Source organism: Camelus dromedarius, chromosome 18, assembly GCF_036321535.1.
Source record: "Camelus dromedarius isolate mCamDro1 chromosome 18, mCamDro1.pat, whole genome shotgun sequence".
Classification (NCBI taxonomy): domain Eukaryota; kingdom Metazoa; phylum Chordata; class Mammalia; order Artiodactyla; family Camelidae; genus Camelus; species Camelus dromedarius.
In genome coordinates this window covers 11,516,256-11,533,088 of record NC_087453.1, presented here as the reverse complement: position 1 = coordinate 11,533,088, position 16,833 = coordinate 11,516,256, and the positions used below count along the sequence as shown (strand labels likewise).

Below are 16,833 nucleotides of genomic sequence, written 5' to 3'. Positions count from 1 at the left end.
ACCTTGATGAAGGAGGCCTGCCTCACAGGAGCTAGAGTTCACAGCCAATCAACGTGGAATGAATGAATCACTTCAGGGGTGGGGTGCAAGACAAAAACCCTATAGTCAAATGGTTTTAGAGCTGGAGGCTTTTAGAGATGACTTAGCCTTAGGGGTCCATGGATGGCGAGACTGCTGGGTTTCTGGACCAAACAAGATCCCATCACATCCAGTGGTGTCCAACCCCTCCATCTCCCACCAATCCAACCCTCCCACCTCATCCAAGTCCTGGAACTTTCCAGCTTGTCCTCTTTTGGCACCCCTGCTAGGTGTCCTATTCCAGTGTCACCTGAGACTCTGGAAGGCTCTCCAGTCACTAGGAACTTCCTTATCCCCCACCTGAAGCAGGAGTGACACCGATAAGACTATCCCCCCCCCCCTTGGAGATGCTAGGAAAAAGGGGAGAGAACTCAGATCTGGGAGGCAGATGCTGGGGGATGCTGGGCTTCTAATAACGACAAAGATAAAAACAGTATCAAAGGCTAACATTTATTGAACACCTACTATGTGCCAGGCACTGTCCTAACCACTTGACACGCAAGAAACCTATCTTCACAGCTCTTCGAGGTAGGTTCTGTTATTTGCCTCGTTTGACACAGGAGGAAACTGAGGCCCAGAGAAGTCAAGAAACTTGCCCAAGGCCAGGTAGCCGGTAAGTGTCATGGCTCCACTGTATACCGGCAAGGTGTCCTTGGACAGGGCACAGCCACTTCTCAGGTGCCTTTCTCCATCTGTTACCTGCGGGGCTCCACGTCATGGTTTCTATGACAGCTAAGATGGTCTCTGTACAGTGTCCCAGCACACAGTAGGCGCTTAGTAAATGAACAGCCTGTCCCTCCTCTTAACTGATGGAGGGTACCTGGGGAGGTATGTCCTTCTTTCAGCAGCGTCCTCCCTCCAGGCTTCTTCCCCAAGGCAGGAGGGAGCCACGCGGCCCTATCTCCCTGTCTAACCCCAGAGCCACGCGGTGCCCGTTCTCGCTGCAGTTTTAATGATGTTGGTCATAATTCCCGCACCTCTGGGTGCAAGCTGCCCCCCTCCCGCGGTCGGGGAGTCTGCCCCCCAACAAGTCCCCCCTCCTGTCCGGCCGCCTTGGGAGGTTGGGAGGGCTGGGAAAGGGGGTGAACAGGGGACGTGCTTTGTCCTGGAGTCCAGTCGGGTCCTAGGTGGCAGGGAGGGCAGGCTAGGAGGCCTGGGCCTCGTCGTCCGGGCGGTGGCCGGCGTAGAGCGCGGCCAGGGGCCGGAAGCGCGGGCCCCAGCTGCTGAGATAGGCGAAGTCCTGCTCGGAGCCCGACGAGCCGCTGTGCAGCGAGCTGAGCGAGGCGGCCGGCGAGTCCGCGCCCTCGAAGGCGTAGGTCTGGAAGGCGTCGTAGGGCGGCACCGACAGGTCCGCGTCCGCCAGCGCCACCTTGCGGCTGATGAAGTCCCTGAACACCGAGAAATCCGGCTCTGGGCTCTGCGGCCCCTGCGGGAGCGAGTGTCGCTCCGAGGGCAGGTGAGTCTGCGGGGGGCTCCCCGTGCCCCCGCCTGGGCCCCCGACGCCGCCCCCGTCGCTGCCTTTGAGCTCGCCGAAGTCGTAGAGGCTCCGCAGCGCCGACATGTCGTAGGCCTCGGTGTCCTGCTCGCCGCCGCCCTCATCATTGTATTTGATGACGTTGTCCCGCATGTCCTCGTCCTCGTCCGAGCTCAGGTGGCTCTTGTGGTGGCGCCTGAGGGTGAGGATCAGCAGCACCAGCACTGTGCGGGAGACAGCCAAGGACCAGTAAGGGCCGAGCATCCCTCAGGGCATTCCGGGACCACCCCTTCCCTTCTCCCCAGCAGAGCTGGCTCAGCCTAAATGCTCATGCAAATTTCCTAGAGTTCTGTGCAAAAGAAACCTTTCTCACAGTCAGAACAGAGATGGCTAGCTGGATAGATAGTGAGCTACCCGTCTTGGGAGGTGTGCAAATCAAGGCTACACCACCACTGGGGGTGGTGTGGGGACAGAGAGCAATGTTAAGAGACTTCATGGATGCTGAGGGCTAGACCCAACCTCGGAGGTCTCCACCCTCAACTCTTCGAAGAGATACATCCCTGTGAGGTCTCTCGGTGCTTGGGAGTGGGAAGGGGTCAGCTGTGGTCTGGTGGAAGTAAAATGACCTTGACCCTGACCTCTCTTTCACCCGCACCCTCCTCTGTCTGCTCCAGAAGCTCTAGGCACACTGTTAGCCCTTTGAGTCTCAGCTCAAGATATCTCCTTCCCTGAGAGCTCCAGGTCAGGTTCAATGCCATCACCTCCAGGCTCCCCTGGTGAGGGGTTTCTCTAGCACCCTGCCTTGGTCCCTGGACCAGCAAAATCAACATCTCCTAGGAACTTGTTAGAAATGTAAATTCTCAGGTCCCACCCTATACCTACTGGGTGGGTGCCCCTCCCCATCCTGCAGTCTGTTTCAATAAGGCCCCCAAGTGATGCCGAGGCAGCTCAGGTTTGAGAACTACAGCTCCATCATAGCATAGATCCTGCTGTGTTAACATGTGGGGCTTGCCCTGGAGGCAAGCTCAATTTAAATTGCCCTGGAGGCCCCAGGGAAAGTTTCCCTAGTGTGGTACCTGGTATGCAACAAGCCTATGAACCGTGTTTGTTGAATGAACGACTGAATGAAGAATTGGATGGAGACCCGGGTGAGTACAAGGATGAGCGAGTGAAGGACTTGCCCCTTCTTGGCTTCCTTCACTTGACTTCCAGGACTCTGCATACTCTTCTTCCCCCTACCTCACTGGTAGCTCGTTCTCAACCTTCTAAGCAGGGTTTTCCTCTCCTCTTCAACTTCCTGACATCAAATGTCCCAGAACTCAGTCCTTGGTATCCACACTCCCTTTCTTGGCGCTTTCCTTGTCTCATGGCTTTAAATTCCACTTAGAGGCTGACAACTCCCCTACTGCAACCTCCAGCCTGGACTTCTCCCCTGAAATCTAGATGGTACACCCAGCTGCCTCCCCAGCAAGTCCTTGGGGTTGACCAGGACAACTGTGAACTTAATGTGTCCAGATTTGAAATAATAATAGTTCCCTCTTCCCGCCCTCAGTCACCCCATTTCAACGATGACAACCCCAACTTTCCAGTGACTCAGGGCTTTTAGTCTCTTTCATTTACTGATGAATCCCAGTGCTTAGAATAATTTAGCACATGGAAGGATTCACTGGATGAATAAACTAGGAACTGATAAGCAAATGAGAGAATTAAATGGAGAGATGGGTGGATGGATGGACAGATATGTACTCGGTATCATGTCAGGCACTGGATTCTTCTTGCTGCTCCAGTGGCCAGAGCCAGCTGCTAGGGCCAGGGGGCAGGGTACTGGCTCACGACCTAACACGGTGGCTCATGACAGGGGAGGAGGTGGGATCCGGGGACAGGTCGGGCGGGAGGGAAGGAAGGTGTCAGAAGAGAAGTTGGGAAGATGGATGGACGGCTTTCAGAGCTGGAGGCTGGGAGCTGCACAGGGGGATGCCCGTGAGAGCAGATGGTGGGGAGCGCGGGCGGTGGGCGACAGATGTGCCAGGCCTGATCAGCGATTCCGCCTGTCACCTTTAGAGCACTGATGTGCACTTTCTTCGTTTGTGGGCAATTAGGCAGAAATTTGTTTGCACTGCCTCGGAAAATGAAACCGCTGTAAAGTGCACCCTCTGGAAAAAGGGTTTCTGAGCCATGGGCTGGGGAGGGGAGAGGAGGGGGGTCTCCCAGCTAGGAGGAGCCTGCCCAGGGCCTCTGCAGGGATGGAAGAGGTGCAGCTCAGCCACAGGCAGCTTCCCCAGGGGTGGGCAGCGAGGCGTGGGAGGCAGATGAATCTCCCAGGGAACTGAGTGAACAATCTGGTCCTTCCTCGAGTTCCTTGGGTTCTGACTGTTCCATGAAGTCCAGTAATCAGGACTGAGGTGAGGCCTTTCTGCTTCGACAGTGAGAGGAGGCATGGTGACCAACTAAATCCAGTTTAGCTCCTGGAACCTGACCTCTTCATTTGACCTCTTCACTTGAAGGGCTTGACTGGCTGCTAGTGGAACTAATACAAGAGTAGATTTTGCCCTACAAAATGTCTTAAGATTTTACCCCAGCTGCCCCAAGATTTTGCCCCCAGTTTAGATTCATAGCAGGTGGGGTAGTTAAAGGAGCAGTGAATATAGAACAAAAAGACCTGATTTCAAGTCAGAGGACTAACTGGGTCCCCTTTTGCAAGCCACTTAACCTCTCTGAGCCTCAGTTTCCTCATCTGAAAAATGGGGATGATACATCTGGCTGACAAGATGGTTCACAAGAGCTCTTTTTACTACATAGAGAATAAAGTCCTACATAGAGAATAAAAGAGGACAATAGACATGAGAGAATTTTTTTTTAAATATGCCTGTTTTTTAAAAAGTACGGACAGTTTCGGCCATGGAGAGAGTGGGCCAGCATGAAACTTAGTCTCCGGTGGGGGTTGACACTGTCTGGAGCTGGTGGTGGGGCTGCTCTGTATTTAGGAGACTTCTCATAGGATCTGCATGTTAGAACTCGGAGATCACTCAGGCCAGCCCTTAACTGTGCGGAGAGGGAAAGTGAGACCATATGGGGGCTCCTAGGGAAAGAAACCCAGGGTCCAAGGATGGGGCCCAATTGGGGAGAGGGGCTGGCTCTTGGCAGACTCACCGACCAGGATGAGGACACAGACCAAAAGGGCGATGAGGGCGCCGGGGCTGAGGGAGGCAGCCATGACAAAGGCGGTGGTGTTGCAGGACTGGATGGCGCCGGAGCTGTCGCAGCCACAGATGCGGATGGTGAGTGTCCCTGTGCTGCTCAGTGTGGGTGGCCCGCTGTCCACCACCAGGATGGGCAGGAAGAACACGTCCTGCTCCTGCCGGTTGAAGCCCAAGTGCTGTGTGTGCACCGCGGCCGTGTTGTCTGCGCCAGGAAAAAGGGAGTGGCGTGTGACTTGGGGTCTGGGGTCAGCCTCCCCTGTCCCAGCCACTTCTTGATTCTACTTTAGGATCTGCCTCCCTCTGCCCCCAACTACTGCCTCCCAGCTGACCCCTGGGTCTATTCCCTGATCTCCCCAAGTTGTTACCGGCTGTCCCCAAATTCTGCCCCAGCTGCCTGAAGATCCTGTCCCCAGCCATACAGCCCACAATTCTGTCCTTAGCTGTCCTAAGAGTATTCCCTGCTGTCTCAAAATTGTTTTCAGTTATTCCAAGATTTTGTCCCCAGCTGTGCCAAGGTCCTGTCCCCAGGTATTCCAAGATTCTGTCCCCAGCTGGGCCAAAGTCCTGTCCCTGGCTGTGTCTTTTTTTTTTTTTTTTTTTTTTGCCATCTGTCTCAACAGCATTTTTTTGGTTCCAGATTCCACCCCAGCCACCCAATGCATCCTGACCCTGGGGTCCTGTTGTCCTTGGGTTGTGGCTAGCTGGACCCTGATAAGTCCTGGGTCACCAGAGAAGACTGGGAACTTGGGCTGCCACCTGCCTTTGGCTGAAGGAAACTTCTGTCAGGAGTCTAGGAGCTGAGCCTGGAGAGCCGGGGGCACGGCCCCTCAGGCCTGATGGAGAGACCCTAGGGCACCAAGGTCTCCTCTCCCACCTCTCCTTCTGATGCCTGTGGCCAGAGAGGACAGCGAACTCACATGAGTCATACTCATCGCACTGGGAGCGCCCGTCAGGACTCGGGGGACGGGTATCTGAACGTGGCAGGGTGGGTGTAGAACATGGGCTGGGGGGCGGGTGTGCCCACTTCCCTGCTCCCCTGACTCCGCCACACCTCTTCTCTATGGCTCAGGCCTGCACGGACCCGAGATCGTTTTGGTGGCTGCCAATGGAGTGGTGTAGAAGGACTCCGAGTCCAGCCGGCTGCTGTCCCCACCCTCCGCAGCCAGCTAGTTCCAAGAAAGGGGGCCCTGCTTCCTTCTGGGGGCCCAGGCCTCCCTCCTGAGTCCATCTCACCACCCTTGCAGTCTTCAGGCTGGTCTCTCTGGCTTTAGACTTTGACAGCCTGGGCCCCTTCCACAGTTAACTCAGCTTCTTCCCCACAGCCCTCAATTCAGTGTGCCCATCCTGGCCTCCATGGACACAATGCAGGAAAAAGAGCGTTTGGAAGGGCTGACTTGTGACCTTGGGCACACCTGTGACGTAGATTGGAGGTCCCGCTGAAACAAGACTGGTCGTGGATTGAAGCTCTTGTGATGGGCACATGAGGGTTCATTGTGTTATTCTATCCACTTCTACACAGATTTGAAAATTCCCATAAAAATATTACAAACTAATTTAGCTGCGTTGATCATGTACTAGCTTGGGAAAGTCACTTAGCTTTTCTGGACCTCAGTTTCCTTACCTGCAACTGAGGACAACAGCATCACAGAGGTGTGAGGATTTAATAGAACAATAATGCTTAGAATAGCTCCCAAGACAGAGCAATTCTCCATGAATGCTGCCTGTTATTTTTGTCATGCCCCACCCCCATGGGCTGCACCCCACCTCCACTCTCTGCCTAGTCTGCTCTGCCTTTATTCACCAAGTTCCCGCTAGCTAGAACACCCTCTCCACCTTCTTGCCTGGGCAAATTCCTCATCTGTCATGCTCCAGCTAAATGTCACCTCCTTTCTGTGGCCTCCTTTCTCCGCTTCCCTGGGAAGGAAGGATTTATGGCTCCCCACCCCCGGCTCTGACTATACAGGTGCCAGGCACACTTCTATTACAGCACTTGTCACGTTGTGTTAAGGTAGCAGGTGCCTGTCTCTTCCCTGGCACTGAGCCAGCCTTGAAGAGTGGTGCTTGAATGAACCACATCTTTGAGGGTTAACTGGTGGTCCGGGGTCAGACCCTTGAGCTCTGGCTTGAACTTTAGCCCTCCTGTCAAAGGGTGAGTCAACCCCAGCTGTGACAACATCTGCCTTCCCCTGGGAAAGAAAGGCTCAAGAGCAAGATGAGGAAAAGAAGGGGTGGGGTGGGACTCCTTTGCACTGACTGCGTACTTTTGATGCATCGAGGACTGGGTGGATGCCTTAAGTACGTCATGATGTTTAATCCTCAGAACTATCAAGAGTTGTGACAGTATTCCCATTTTATATACGTGGAAGTTGAGGCTCAGAGAGAAGGGACATGTCTGAATTTATCCTGTGAACTGGTAGCATAGCTACCTTTTCCACCCATCCATCAAATCATCCATCCAGCCATCCTCTACCCATCCATCCATCCTCCCTCCACCCATCCATCCAATAAATCTTTACTGAGTAACTACTATGTGCTAGGTACCATGCTAGTCACAGGGGAAAAATAAAGCAGAGCTAAACCAACCACAGTCCTGGATCTGCCCTTATGGCCTTATTGAGAGACAAATGTTACTCATATAAATCCACAATTTAGTCCACAATTGCAAACCATGGTAAGTGCTAAGAAGGAAGAATATAGGAAGAGTATCTATCAAGAGGACCTGACCCAGTCCAGGAGGTCAGGGGGAACTTTTTGGAAGAAGTGATATTGCTGAGTCCTGAACAATGAGTTCTAGGAGTGGGAATAGCCCATGCAAAGGCCCTGAGGTTGGAAGACGTATAATACACTCAAGGAACTGAAAGCAGTCCTTTGCGGCTGGAGGGGTGAGGGTGATGGCTACAGTGCACCAAGCAGAGGCTGGAGCGGGAGGCAGGGGCTTGCTATGGAAAGTCTTAGAGGCCAGGGTAAGGAATTTGCATTATTTTCTTAAAGGCAATAGGAGACCATTGATGGGCGGGACTTAAGCAAAGAAGCAACCTAGTGACATATCATCCATCCATTCAACAACAAATACTAATTAAATACCTTCTACAGGTCAGGATTATTCCAGCCCCTAAGGATATAGCAATGAACAAGACAGTCATGGTCCCTGCCCCCACTGAGCCTAGACGCTAGGCAAGGGAGCCTCTAATCCAAAACACAAGAGTGGATGCAGAAGACCAGTTAGGAAGCTATTGTGTGTTTTAGATGTGAAATAATAGTGGTAGTGGAGGCAGAGAGTAGTAGACAGATTTGAAAAATGAGACGCTGGCTCTGGCTCAGCCTCAAATTCCCAAGCAAGAACAGAGAAGGGGAGAAGAGATGTTTGTTTCTCAGGGTTGCTGTCTTTGACCATGGAGCCATATGTTTTGAGAGCTCTAGTCCCTGCTACTCTGTCACTCCATCAGTGGGAATCCCTGAGCATCATCCCTGTACCCCTTAGCCACCCTCGTAGGCAGCAGCTGGCTTCATTTGGGAAGCCACTGGCCACCCCAGACCCCTACCCCACCCTTCTAGGCGGGATCTGCGCCCAGCACTGCATCCATCCATCTGGACTGACATACATCAGTGTCAATCCCTGGCTGCAAAAGCAATATTTATAAATCACATTTCCAAACTGGCTACAAATTTGTACAAAGAAACAGATGGGTTGGGGTAGCCGTTTGTCAACCTGGATATTTATATGGTGAGGAGGAGGGGGCTTGGCATTCCGTGGGAAGGGGCTGGGGGATTGGAGGAGGAGCCCTTCCCTGACTGTGCTGACCTCAGCACGCTGCCGCCACCCTTGGTCCTAGGGCTCCTATCAGGTGGTCACACTGGATGGGAGCCCTGGTAGCCAAACCAGACCCCTATCCCTGGCCAAAGAGAGGCAGCTGGGGCAGAACCTCCGGCCCCTGGAGATGGAAAGATCTCTGAACTTGGTGAGGTCAAGCCAGGACTATTTATGTCTCCTGGGGCCAGCTTAGGATACCATTGCTATAACAAGCAGGCAGGGCAGTACAGGTCATTAAAGTTGTTAAAATACTGAAATAGTTCCAAAAAGATTTAAGTAGCCATGATTCTGAGTCCCCCAAGTCCTTCCCTGCTGCCTCAGCCTCTCCCTCAAGCACACCCCCAACTTTAACACAACCAAGGCACTAAGGGTTTAAAGCTTGGCACAGCGAAGGCTCCAGGGTCCTACTCCAGACTATTTATAGTCAGTGTCCTTCTGATGGGTTATCTGAACTGCACAAGTTGTTAAATATTTTTAATATGACTCCTGGAAATACAGATGGGTCTGGCTTCAGAGGTCACTGAGGAAAGTGGTGTCAAGGTCCTGGGGGTAATTCCAGACCTGTTCCAAGGTCAGAAGGAACCCACGTGATCTGGCTCCTAGTACCTCCCTGACTACATCTCCTCCAGCATTGTCACTCACTCACCCTACCCATGCAGGTCTCAAACATCCTAGGCCTGCTCCCACCTCAGGGCCTTTGCACTTGCTGTTTCTTGTACTTGGATCATTCTTTGTCCAGTTGTCTGCATGGCTCACCCTTTTACTTCCTTTAGATCCGTACTCACTATGGATTCCTTCAGAGAGGCCTTCCTAAACCCCCTTATTTAAAATACCTTCTACTTTTATCTTGCTTTTCCCCCCGTTTTGTTTAACATATTTTATTCAACACCTACTATGTACCAGGCACCCAGGGTCCAGCACTAAAAACAAAGTCCACACTCTTGTGAAGATTGCATCATTCCTCGCTGCTGGCCACTTGTCATCCCCATAATATTATTTATTTGTTCAATTTCTGTTTCCCCTCCGTAGAATGTAAAATGCCACGAGGGCAGGAATTTTGCCTTGTTTCTGCTGCTGCATTTTCAGAACCTAGAATGGGGTCCTGACATGTAGGCACTGTGTTTCTTTCTTTTAAAATTTAATTTATTAAAAAAAAATTGGGGGGGGGGATTAGGTTTGTTTGTTTATTTATTTATTTTTAACAGAGGTACTGGAGATTGAACCCAGGACCTCGTGCACGCTAAACGTGCTCTACCACTGAGCTATACCCTCCCCCTCAGCACTGTGTTTCAATAAATGCTCAGTAAATTACTGCTGAATGAAGTTACTGCCATGTTCTAGGTACTGACAATATACCTTGTTAGCCCACATCTCACTGGGGCCACCTGGCTGCCTGAGGTGGCAGGCATTTTCAGCCCCATTTTACAGGTGATGAAACTGAGGCAGAGCATAGGGTTGCATAGAAAGCCATCAACTGACCCTGGGCTGGGACCCAGGTCCCTCACTCCCCGTACCCTGGTCAACATCTCAAAGGTTCATACTTCACCTTCTTGCTGAAGGGGAACTTGCAGGGCAGTGCCTCACCATGGGATCAGCTCAGGGTGGGCTGGACAGTTTGCTTTCAAGGCAGCGAGCTAAGGCAGGCAGCACGCTGCCTCTGAGACAGGTGTGGGTCTGAATCCTGGCCTCACCACTGACTCCCTATATGACCCTTATCCTGTTAAAGTCTCATCATCTGCAAAATGGGGGTGGGTAAGCAAACCACCTCCCAAGGTGACAGTGAGGATGCAAAGAGAAACGTGAATGGGTTAAAGCACATTTTAAACAGAAGGGTGGGAGGGCGTGCGTGTGGCTTATTCCAATCTTCACTTAGACCAGGGCCTCTCTCCATCCTGGATGCTGGCCCACCCACTCCTCATGCATCCCCTCTCTGGATCTTTCCAGCTACCATTCTCTACCCTTAGGGTGCCACCCCCACGGCTCTGCCAAACCACCTCCTTCTTCTTCTCCAGTGTCTGGCAAGCAGTCTGGGTAACAGCTCTCACTTGGCCCAGACTTTGTGTGATCTTGGACCCAACGCTGGCCCCCTTGGTGCCTCAGTCTTTCTATCTGTAATATGGGAAGGGGGCAAGAAGGCTAGGCCCCTCCTTCCACGGATCCTTGGATTTGGTGGTTCAGAGGTAACTCACCTTGGATGTCGAGCAGTGAGAAATGAGGGTTGCTGGGAGCTTCAGGCACCAGGCGAAAATAGAAGCGGTGCCCATTCTGGGGCTCGTCTCTGTCCACTACGCTGATGGTCTGGATGAGCTGAAGGGTGAGGAGGGGGCAGGGAGCTGATGTAAGGCTGGGGCCACTCTGGGCTTGAGTAGAGGGTGCCCTGGCCCGTCCTGGCAGCCACCCCCTGTCCCCAGCCTGTCAGCGGTACCTGGCCTGGCTTGGCATCCTCACACACGGCTGCCTCGTAGGGTGTGGCCAGCTCTGGGGGATTGTCATTCACATCCAGGATTCGGATCCTTAGGGAAGCCCGGGATAGCTGGGCATGATTGTCTGTAACAGGAGCACAGGAGTAGGGTGAGAGGCATCAAGTATGAGACCCAGACAATCCCCACCTACTGCTAGGACAAGATTAGGCGGTGGGGTCACACTGAGAGAGAACTGTGGGTGGATCAAGCTCATACTAGGACCAGGACTGAGGACATCTGGCTAAATGGGTCATCACCACCATAACTGTTACCACCATCACCACCATTGCTATCATCATCACGACCATTAGATCATCAATGTAAACACCACCATTACTGTCATTATCGCCATCACTGCCATTGCCATTAGTAGTGTTGGTACCATTGGCATCATCACCACAACCGCCACCACCATAATCACCATTACCACCCCGTCACCATCACCAACATCATCATCATCTCCACCATTACTACCTTCACCATTACTATTACCACGACCACCATTAAATCATTATTGCCACCTCCACCAACATAACTGTCAGTACCACCATCACCATTCTCACCACTATCACCATCACCAATGCCATGACCACTCCTCTGTTACCATCACCATTAGATCATCACTACCATCACCTTTAGAATTATTGATGCCACTACCCCCCTATCCATTAGTACCACCTTCCTCATCTCTGCCATCACCACAAACACGAAAGCCATTGCTATCACCACCCTTACCACCACCACCATCACCCTATTGCCACCATCACCAATATCACCACCATCACCAATAAAATCACCATCTCCACCATCTCCGCCACAACTGTCATTACCAGCCCCACCAAAACTATCATGACTCCCACCATCATCACCCATATCATCACCACGCCCACTCCCACCCCCAACAACACTATCATCACCATTGCCATTTCCATCCTATCACCATAGAGGGCACAGAGTGATCCTGGAGCATCCTCCCCCATTCTTTCAGGCATGCTTGCACAAATCCTGTGATTTGGTACAATTTCTACCTCCATATTGCAGAAGAGAAACTAAAACATGGGAAAATTTAAAGAAGAGGTCAGCTGGCAACTGAAGTCCCAAACCTCTGCTCTTTCAAGACCCGATCCTGAGAGGGCAAGACAAACCCACCCGAGGAGGGTCTTGGCCAGGGTCCTCAGCAAAATCATGACATCCCCACTCCTTCCACTGTGACGTCTCTGAGGTTAAGGCCTCTGTCCTGTTAGTTCCTGGGGCCCCAGCATTGTGGGGGTGTGGCACAGAATAGGTTCTAATAGGTTTGCTGAATGAATAAATGAATGAAGCCTGGTAAGGAGCTATTTGGGGGGCAGCCTGGAAGTTTCCAGGCAGCCAGGAGCCCCATGAGTTTGTGGGGGAGTGGGGCTGGTCTGCCGCCTCTTTCTCTGAACTCCAGGGCCCACTGGCTGCCGACTGCAGCTGCTTGTGTGTTGATAAAGAGAGAAATGGAGATTGGGAGGCAGGTGCGGCCACCTCCTGGGGGTCAGGGAAAGGAACGGGGGAGGGGGGAGTCCTTAATTAACTCAGACCCCGACTCCTCTCTGGAGCTCCCCTTAGCCAGGGGCACCTTATCTTCTCAGCTCACCCAGATCTGCCGCTTCAGCGATTAGAGGGGGCTTTTCTGGGGGCAGGAGATGGAAGTCGTGACTGGGAATGCCGGGTGAGCTGTTATTTTTAAGAGTGTTTTGCTGGAGAACTTAAACAGCCAGCCGATGGGTGCTTTCGGGAGGAGGGGAGGAAGGAAAGGAGGAGGGGAGGAGGGGAGCGTGAGGCCGGTTGCCAGGAACAGGCACCTCTCTCCACACTGAGGCAGAAGGGAGACCTCAGAGTAGTATGAGACCCTCAGTGGGCAGATACCCTGCTGGAGGGCTGGGTCCACTGCTGGTGAGACCCCCATTATTGTGCCATTCCTTTGGTTCTGCTGGGTTTCTCCGACCTCTTTTTTTTTTTTTTTAAATTTCCAGTTTTTTGAGACATAATTGACATATTGTATAAGTGTAAAATGTGATAATTTGATACATTTATATATTGCAAAATGTTTACAATAAGATTAGTTAGTACATCTTTATCTTATATAATTACCATTTTGTTGTTGTTCTATTTCCTCCTTCCAAATGTCACAGGTCATCTCTTGGGAAAGCCCTGAATCCTTTGGCCTGAGTGAGGGTCTCAGATCTAAGGCAGGGGCCGGGGGCAGCTGAGAGGTGTGCCTGTACATCACCAAAATTGCCACCTACAGAGCTTACCCCAGAGACCCGTGAGTTGGGGGCTGGCCTGGAACCTCTAGAGCTCATGGGCAGGCCCTAAATCAGCATCCTGTGTCCTTGACATCATAGAGGTCTCCAGCCTGGCTCATTAGAACCATCTAGGAAGCCTTTAAAACATACAGATGCCCAAGACTTGGTCATTGATGGTTTTTTAACCATGCCGGGTAAATCTAATATGCAGCAAGTACTGCAAACTACTGCCCTGGGGTGACTGGCTGGTGCTAGGGGAGGGTCCCACCTGACCCTCGCCTCTGATTGGTTTCCTCCAAAACCCTCCTGACCACAGTTAGCATCATTTGTAATAACTGATAATAATGCATAATTTTACCACCTGCAATGTTTCTGGTCTAAAACAGTGACTCCCTCAATTAATTAATCTTCATCTCTGTGCAGGACATTCCAACTTATAACAAACTTTCTTATCTATGAGCTCATTTGAGACTCAGAACCTAGAAAAGAGATCTTTGTAAACCCATTTTGTAGATGGAGAAACTGAAGCCCAGAAAGGGGCAAGACCAAAGCCACAGGTGAGTCAGTGGCAGAGCTGGGGTTGGGTCTTGAGTCTCCCAACTCTATGTCCAGTGCTTGGTCTAGATGCAATGCCAGTGGGCCTTCCAGCTGCCTGAGTATTTGTCCATCCAGCTGCAGCTACTGCTCAGACCCGGGCCCAGGCTGACCTCACCCAACGTCCGGCGGCAGGTGCCCTCTCTGGGGGCTGGGCCCCCCCTGGGTCCCACCCCCATCTCTTGGCATCTCAGTTCAGCTGACTGACATGCAAATTAGTTTAATTATTTCTTCTTCTAAAATAAATTATATTTTGCAGTAGCTGCAATATGTTGTGTCAGGCAAAATTACATTCAATATTTTTAAACTAATTGATGCAGCCTTGAGGAAGGCTGATTGACAGCCCAGTGCTGAGCAGGCCTGCAGCCTTAACTGATTCCTAAATTAAAATTAAACGTGCTTCGGCCGGGTGCTTCCTCTCTGAGCTGGCTCACCATTAATCCGCAGAGGTGGCAGGGAAAGCCCTGGGGGTCCAAGGGGCTAAGGAGGGTGGGCAGTTCTGTGGGTGCCTTGGGAAGAGAGCAGACTTGGGCCGGAGAGATGCCATGCAGTGTGGACAGTGTGTCTCAGAGTCCCTTATGTGTAACAGATGAGAGACTGGATTGGGCAATTTGAAACAAATTTCTGGTTTTTGCTGACTATTACAGTTTGAGTGCCTCCTTTGTACAAAGGACATAATGTTGAACAAGGCCAACACAGTCTCCTGGTCTAGCGGCAGGGACAGACACCATTCCAGACTGTGATAAGATTTGAGAGAAAAAGTTCAGGACTGGGAGGGCATGGGGCAGGGGCTCCTACCCTGGTGGGGTGCAAGGATGTTTGCCCTGGAGTCAGTGACCTTTAGGCTAAGATCCAACTAGGAAGTAATCAGGTAAAAGGGACAGAAAGGAAATAGTGATCCAGGCAGTAGAAATAGCATGTGCAAAGGTCCTGGGGTAGGAGGAAAGGCTGTAGATGATGAGACTCTGGCTCCCTTCCAAGGAAGACCCTCAGCCCCTGGCAGTTACTCACCTGGTGTCTAGACCAAACTGGGCTTGGAGGGCTGGGGGCCAGCGGGAAGGGAAGAGGGGACGGGGCCTGGCCTGGTGACCCTGTTAGGGCACTCCTAGGAATGCGTTCCTTCCCAGAAGGACACCAGCAAACATATATTGAGCACCTGCCATGGGCCAGGGTCTGTTCTGCCTCATTTCATTTTGTCAGTCACTGTGGGAGGTAGAGATTAGAATTATAGCTGTTTTGCTGATGAGGAAACCAGCTCAGAGAGGTAAAGGACTTGCCCGAGGTCCCACAGGGAACAATCAAGGGAGCCAGGACTTGAACCTGGGCTTCCAAAGGGGGAGTTTTAACTATCAGATTGTACTGTTTCTCTTACCATCTTTAGCTGTCAGAGTTCTACTTGCCTCAAGACCCCAAACAAGTGTCTCTGTCTCCTCCAGGAAGCTTTCCTTGACTGATTTCTGTCCTGGGCAATCAGAAAAAAAGCCCAAGACCCACATGACCACAAGCCACCCCTCCCCCGGCCCCATCCCTCACCCCTCTCTCCCTTTGGCTCTGCTCCAAGCTTCCTGCTTTCCCTCCTTCAGATCTTTGTCCAGAGTGACCTCCCTCAATGACCTTATTTAAATTTGCTCCTTGCTATCTGACCAGATACCACCCTCCCTGCTTTATTTCTCTCCATAGCACTTATCCAATATCCTCTATGCTTTCTCTTACTTAACTTGCCTATTATCTACTTCCCCCACTAGAAAGGAAGCAGAATTTTGGTCTCTTGGGTTTACTGCTGCATCCTAAGCCCCTGTGTGCATGACACACAGTAGGTGCTTCATAAAGTTCTGTCCAATGAATGGATTTCATCTTCTGTGGCATCCTTGACTATGCTGGCATGCCGGGGAGGTGATGGGGAGAGGAGAGGGGAGGTGGATTGTGCCCCCTCCAGGATCCCTCCATCCGGGGAGCAGTCTAGCTCTGTGACCCCGTTCCTGCGTCTCTGTCTCTCTGCACCAAGGTTTTCTCATCAGTGAAACAACTGGAGTTGGACTCTAAAGTTCTCCTTGGCTGTCACACAGAGAGAAGCCCAGAGAGAGAAGTGAGGCTGCAAGAGTGGAAGTGGGAAGAGAGTGAGAAGTGGGGAGAAGGAGGGAGGGAGGGAGGGGGAGAGAGAGGTGGGGGCAGCTGGACGGTACCTCTTTCTCACTCACTTGCAGTGCGCCAGGTGGGGGGAGCAGAGCCTGGGCCCTCTTCTCCGCCATCCCCTCAGCACCTCCCCCTTCCCGAGGGAATTAAATTGCATCCAAACACGAGGCTCTGATTAGCGCTGGCCAGCTGGGCAGGAAGATTTATCATCCCAATTACAAGCTGGCCAAGACAAGCAGGCAGGACGGTGAGGGGGGCTGGGTGAGTAGGTGGGGTGCTCCGGGGGAGGGGTGTCAGGGCTGTTAGAAGCCGATGGCTCGAGCTCCCTGCCCTGTCCCGGTTCACCTCTAGTGGAAGCAGGAGGTTGGCGCGCCCTTTTCTGTCTCTTTGATGATCTGTTTGTCTTCCATGTGGAGATTGGAAGTTTGACCTTGTTGGGGTGGAGATGTTTAGTCCTCCAAAGGGTGGGGGAGGACTTCTGGGTGAATTAGGGGCCCTGGAATTGGGAGGGGGGTGGGAGAAAGTTTTCCTCCCTAGTGCTAAGCTGGTTCTGATGTTCTGGGCTGTCCTACAGAGACCTCATGGACATCACAAAATCTTTCTTCCTGCCGGCATCTGTTAGGTACCTAGGTGGTACAGGATCCTGGGAGTTACTGGGTCCGAGAGGAGCCTAGGCCTGATTTACACACCTCTGGTGACGTGGAGCTCACTGCCTTCTGAAGACTCCCCTTCCATGCAGGGCTGTGGCATGCCTCTTTCCTAGACGGCACCGTCAGCCTCCCTGGTGCTTCCTCCCGCCTATCCCAGC

At 52.2% G+C, this 16,833-nt stretch overlaps 1 protein-coding gene across 1 annotated transcript in view; it reads right to left on the bottom strand.

Moving 5' to 3' along the window:
* Positions 1-507: 507 nt before the first annotated feature.
* The window catches only part of CDH22 (cadherin 22), a 69,285-nt gene continuing 52,959 nt past the window's right edge, over positions 508-16,833 (bottom strand). Inside the window, exons 8-11 of the mRNA XM_031433703.2 lie at positions 10,989-11,110; positions 10,753-10,870; positions 4,703-4,954; positions 508-1,776 (exon numbers count right to left, since the gene is read on the bottom strand). Of these exons, the coding sequence (XP_031289563.2) occupies positions 1,223-1,776; positions 4,703-4,954; positions 10,753-10,870; positions 10,989-11,110 (1,046 nt within the window). The 3' untranslated portion in view covers positions 508-1,222. The remainder of the gene's footprint in view (positions 1,777-4,702; positions 4,955-10,752; positions 10,871-10,988; positions 11,111-16,833) is intronic.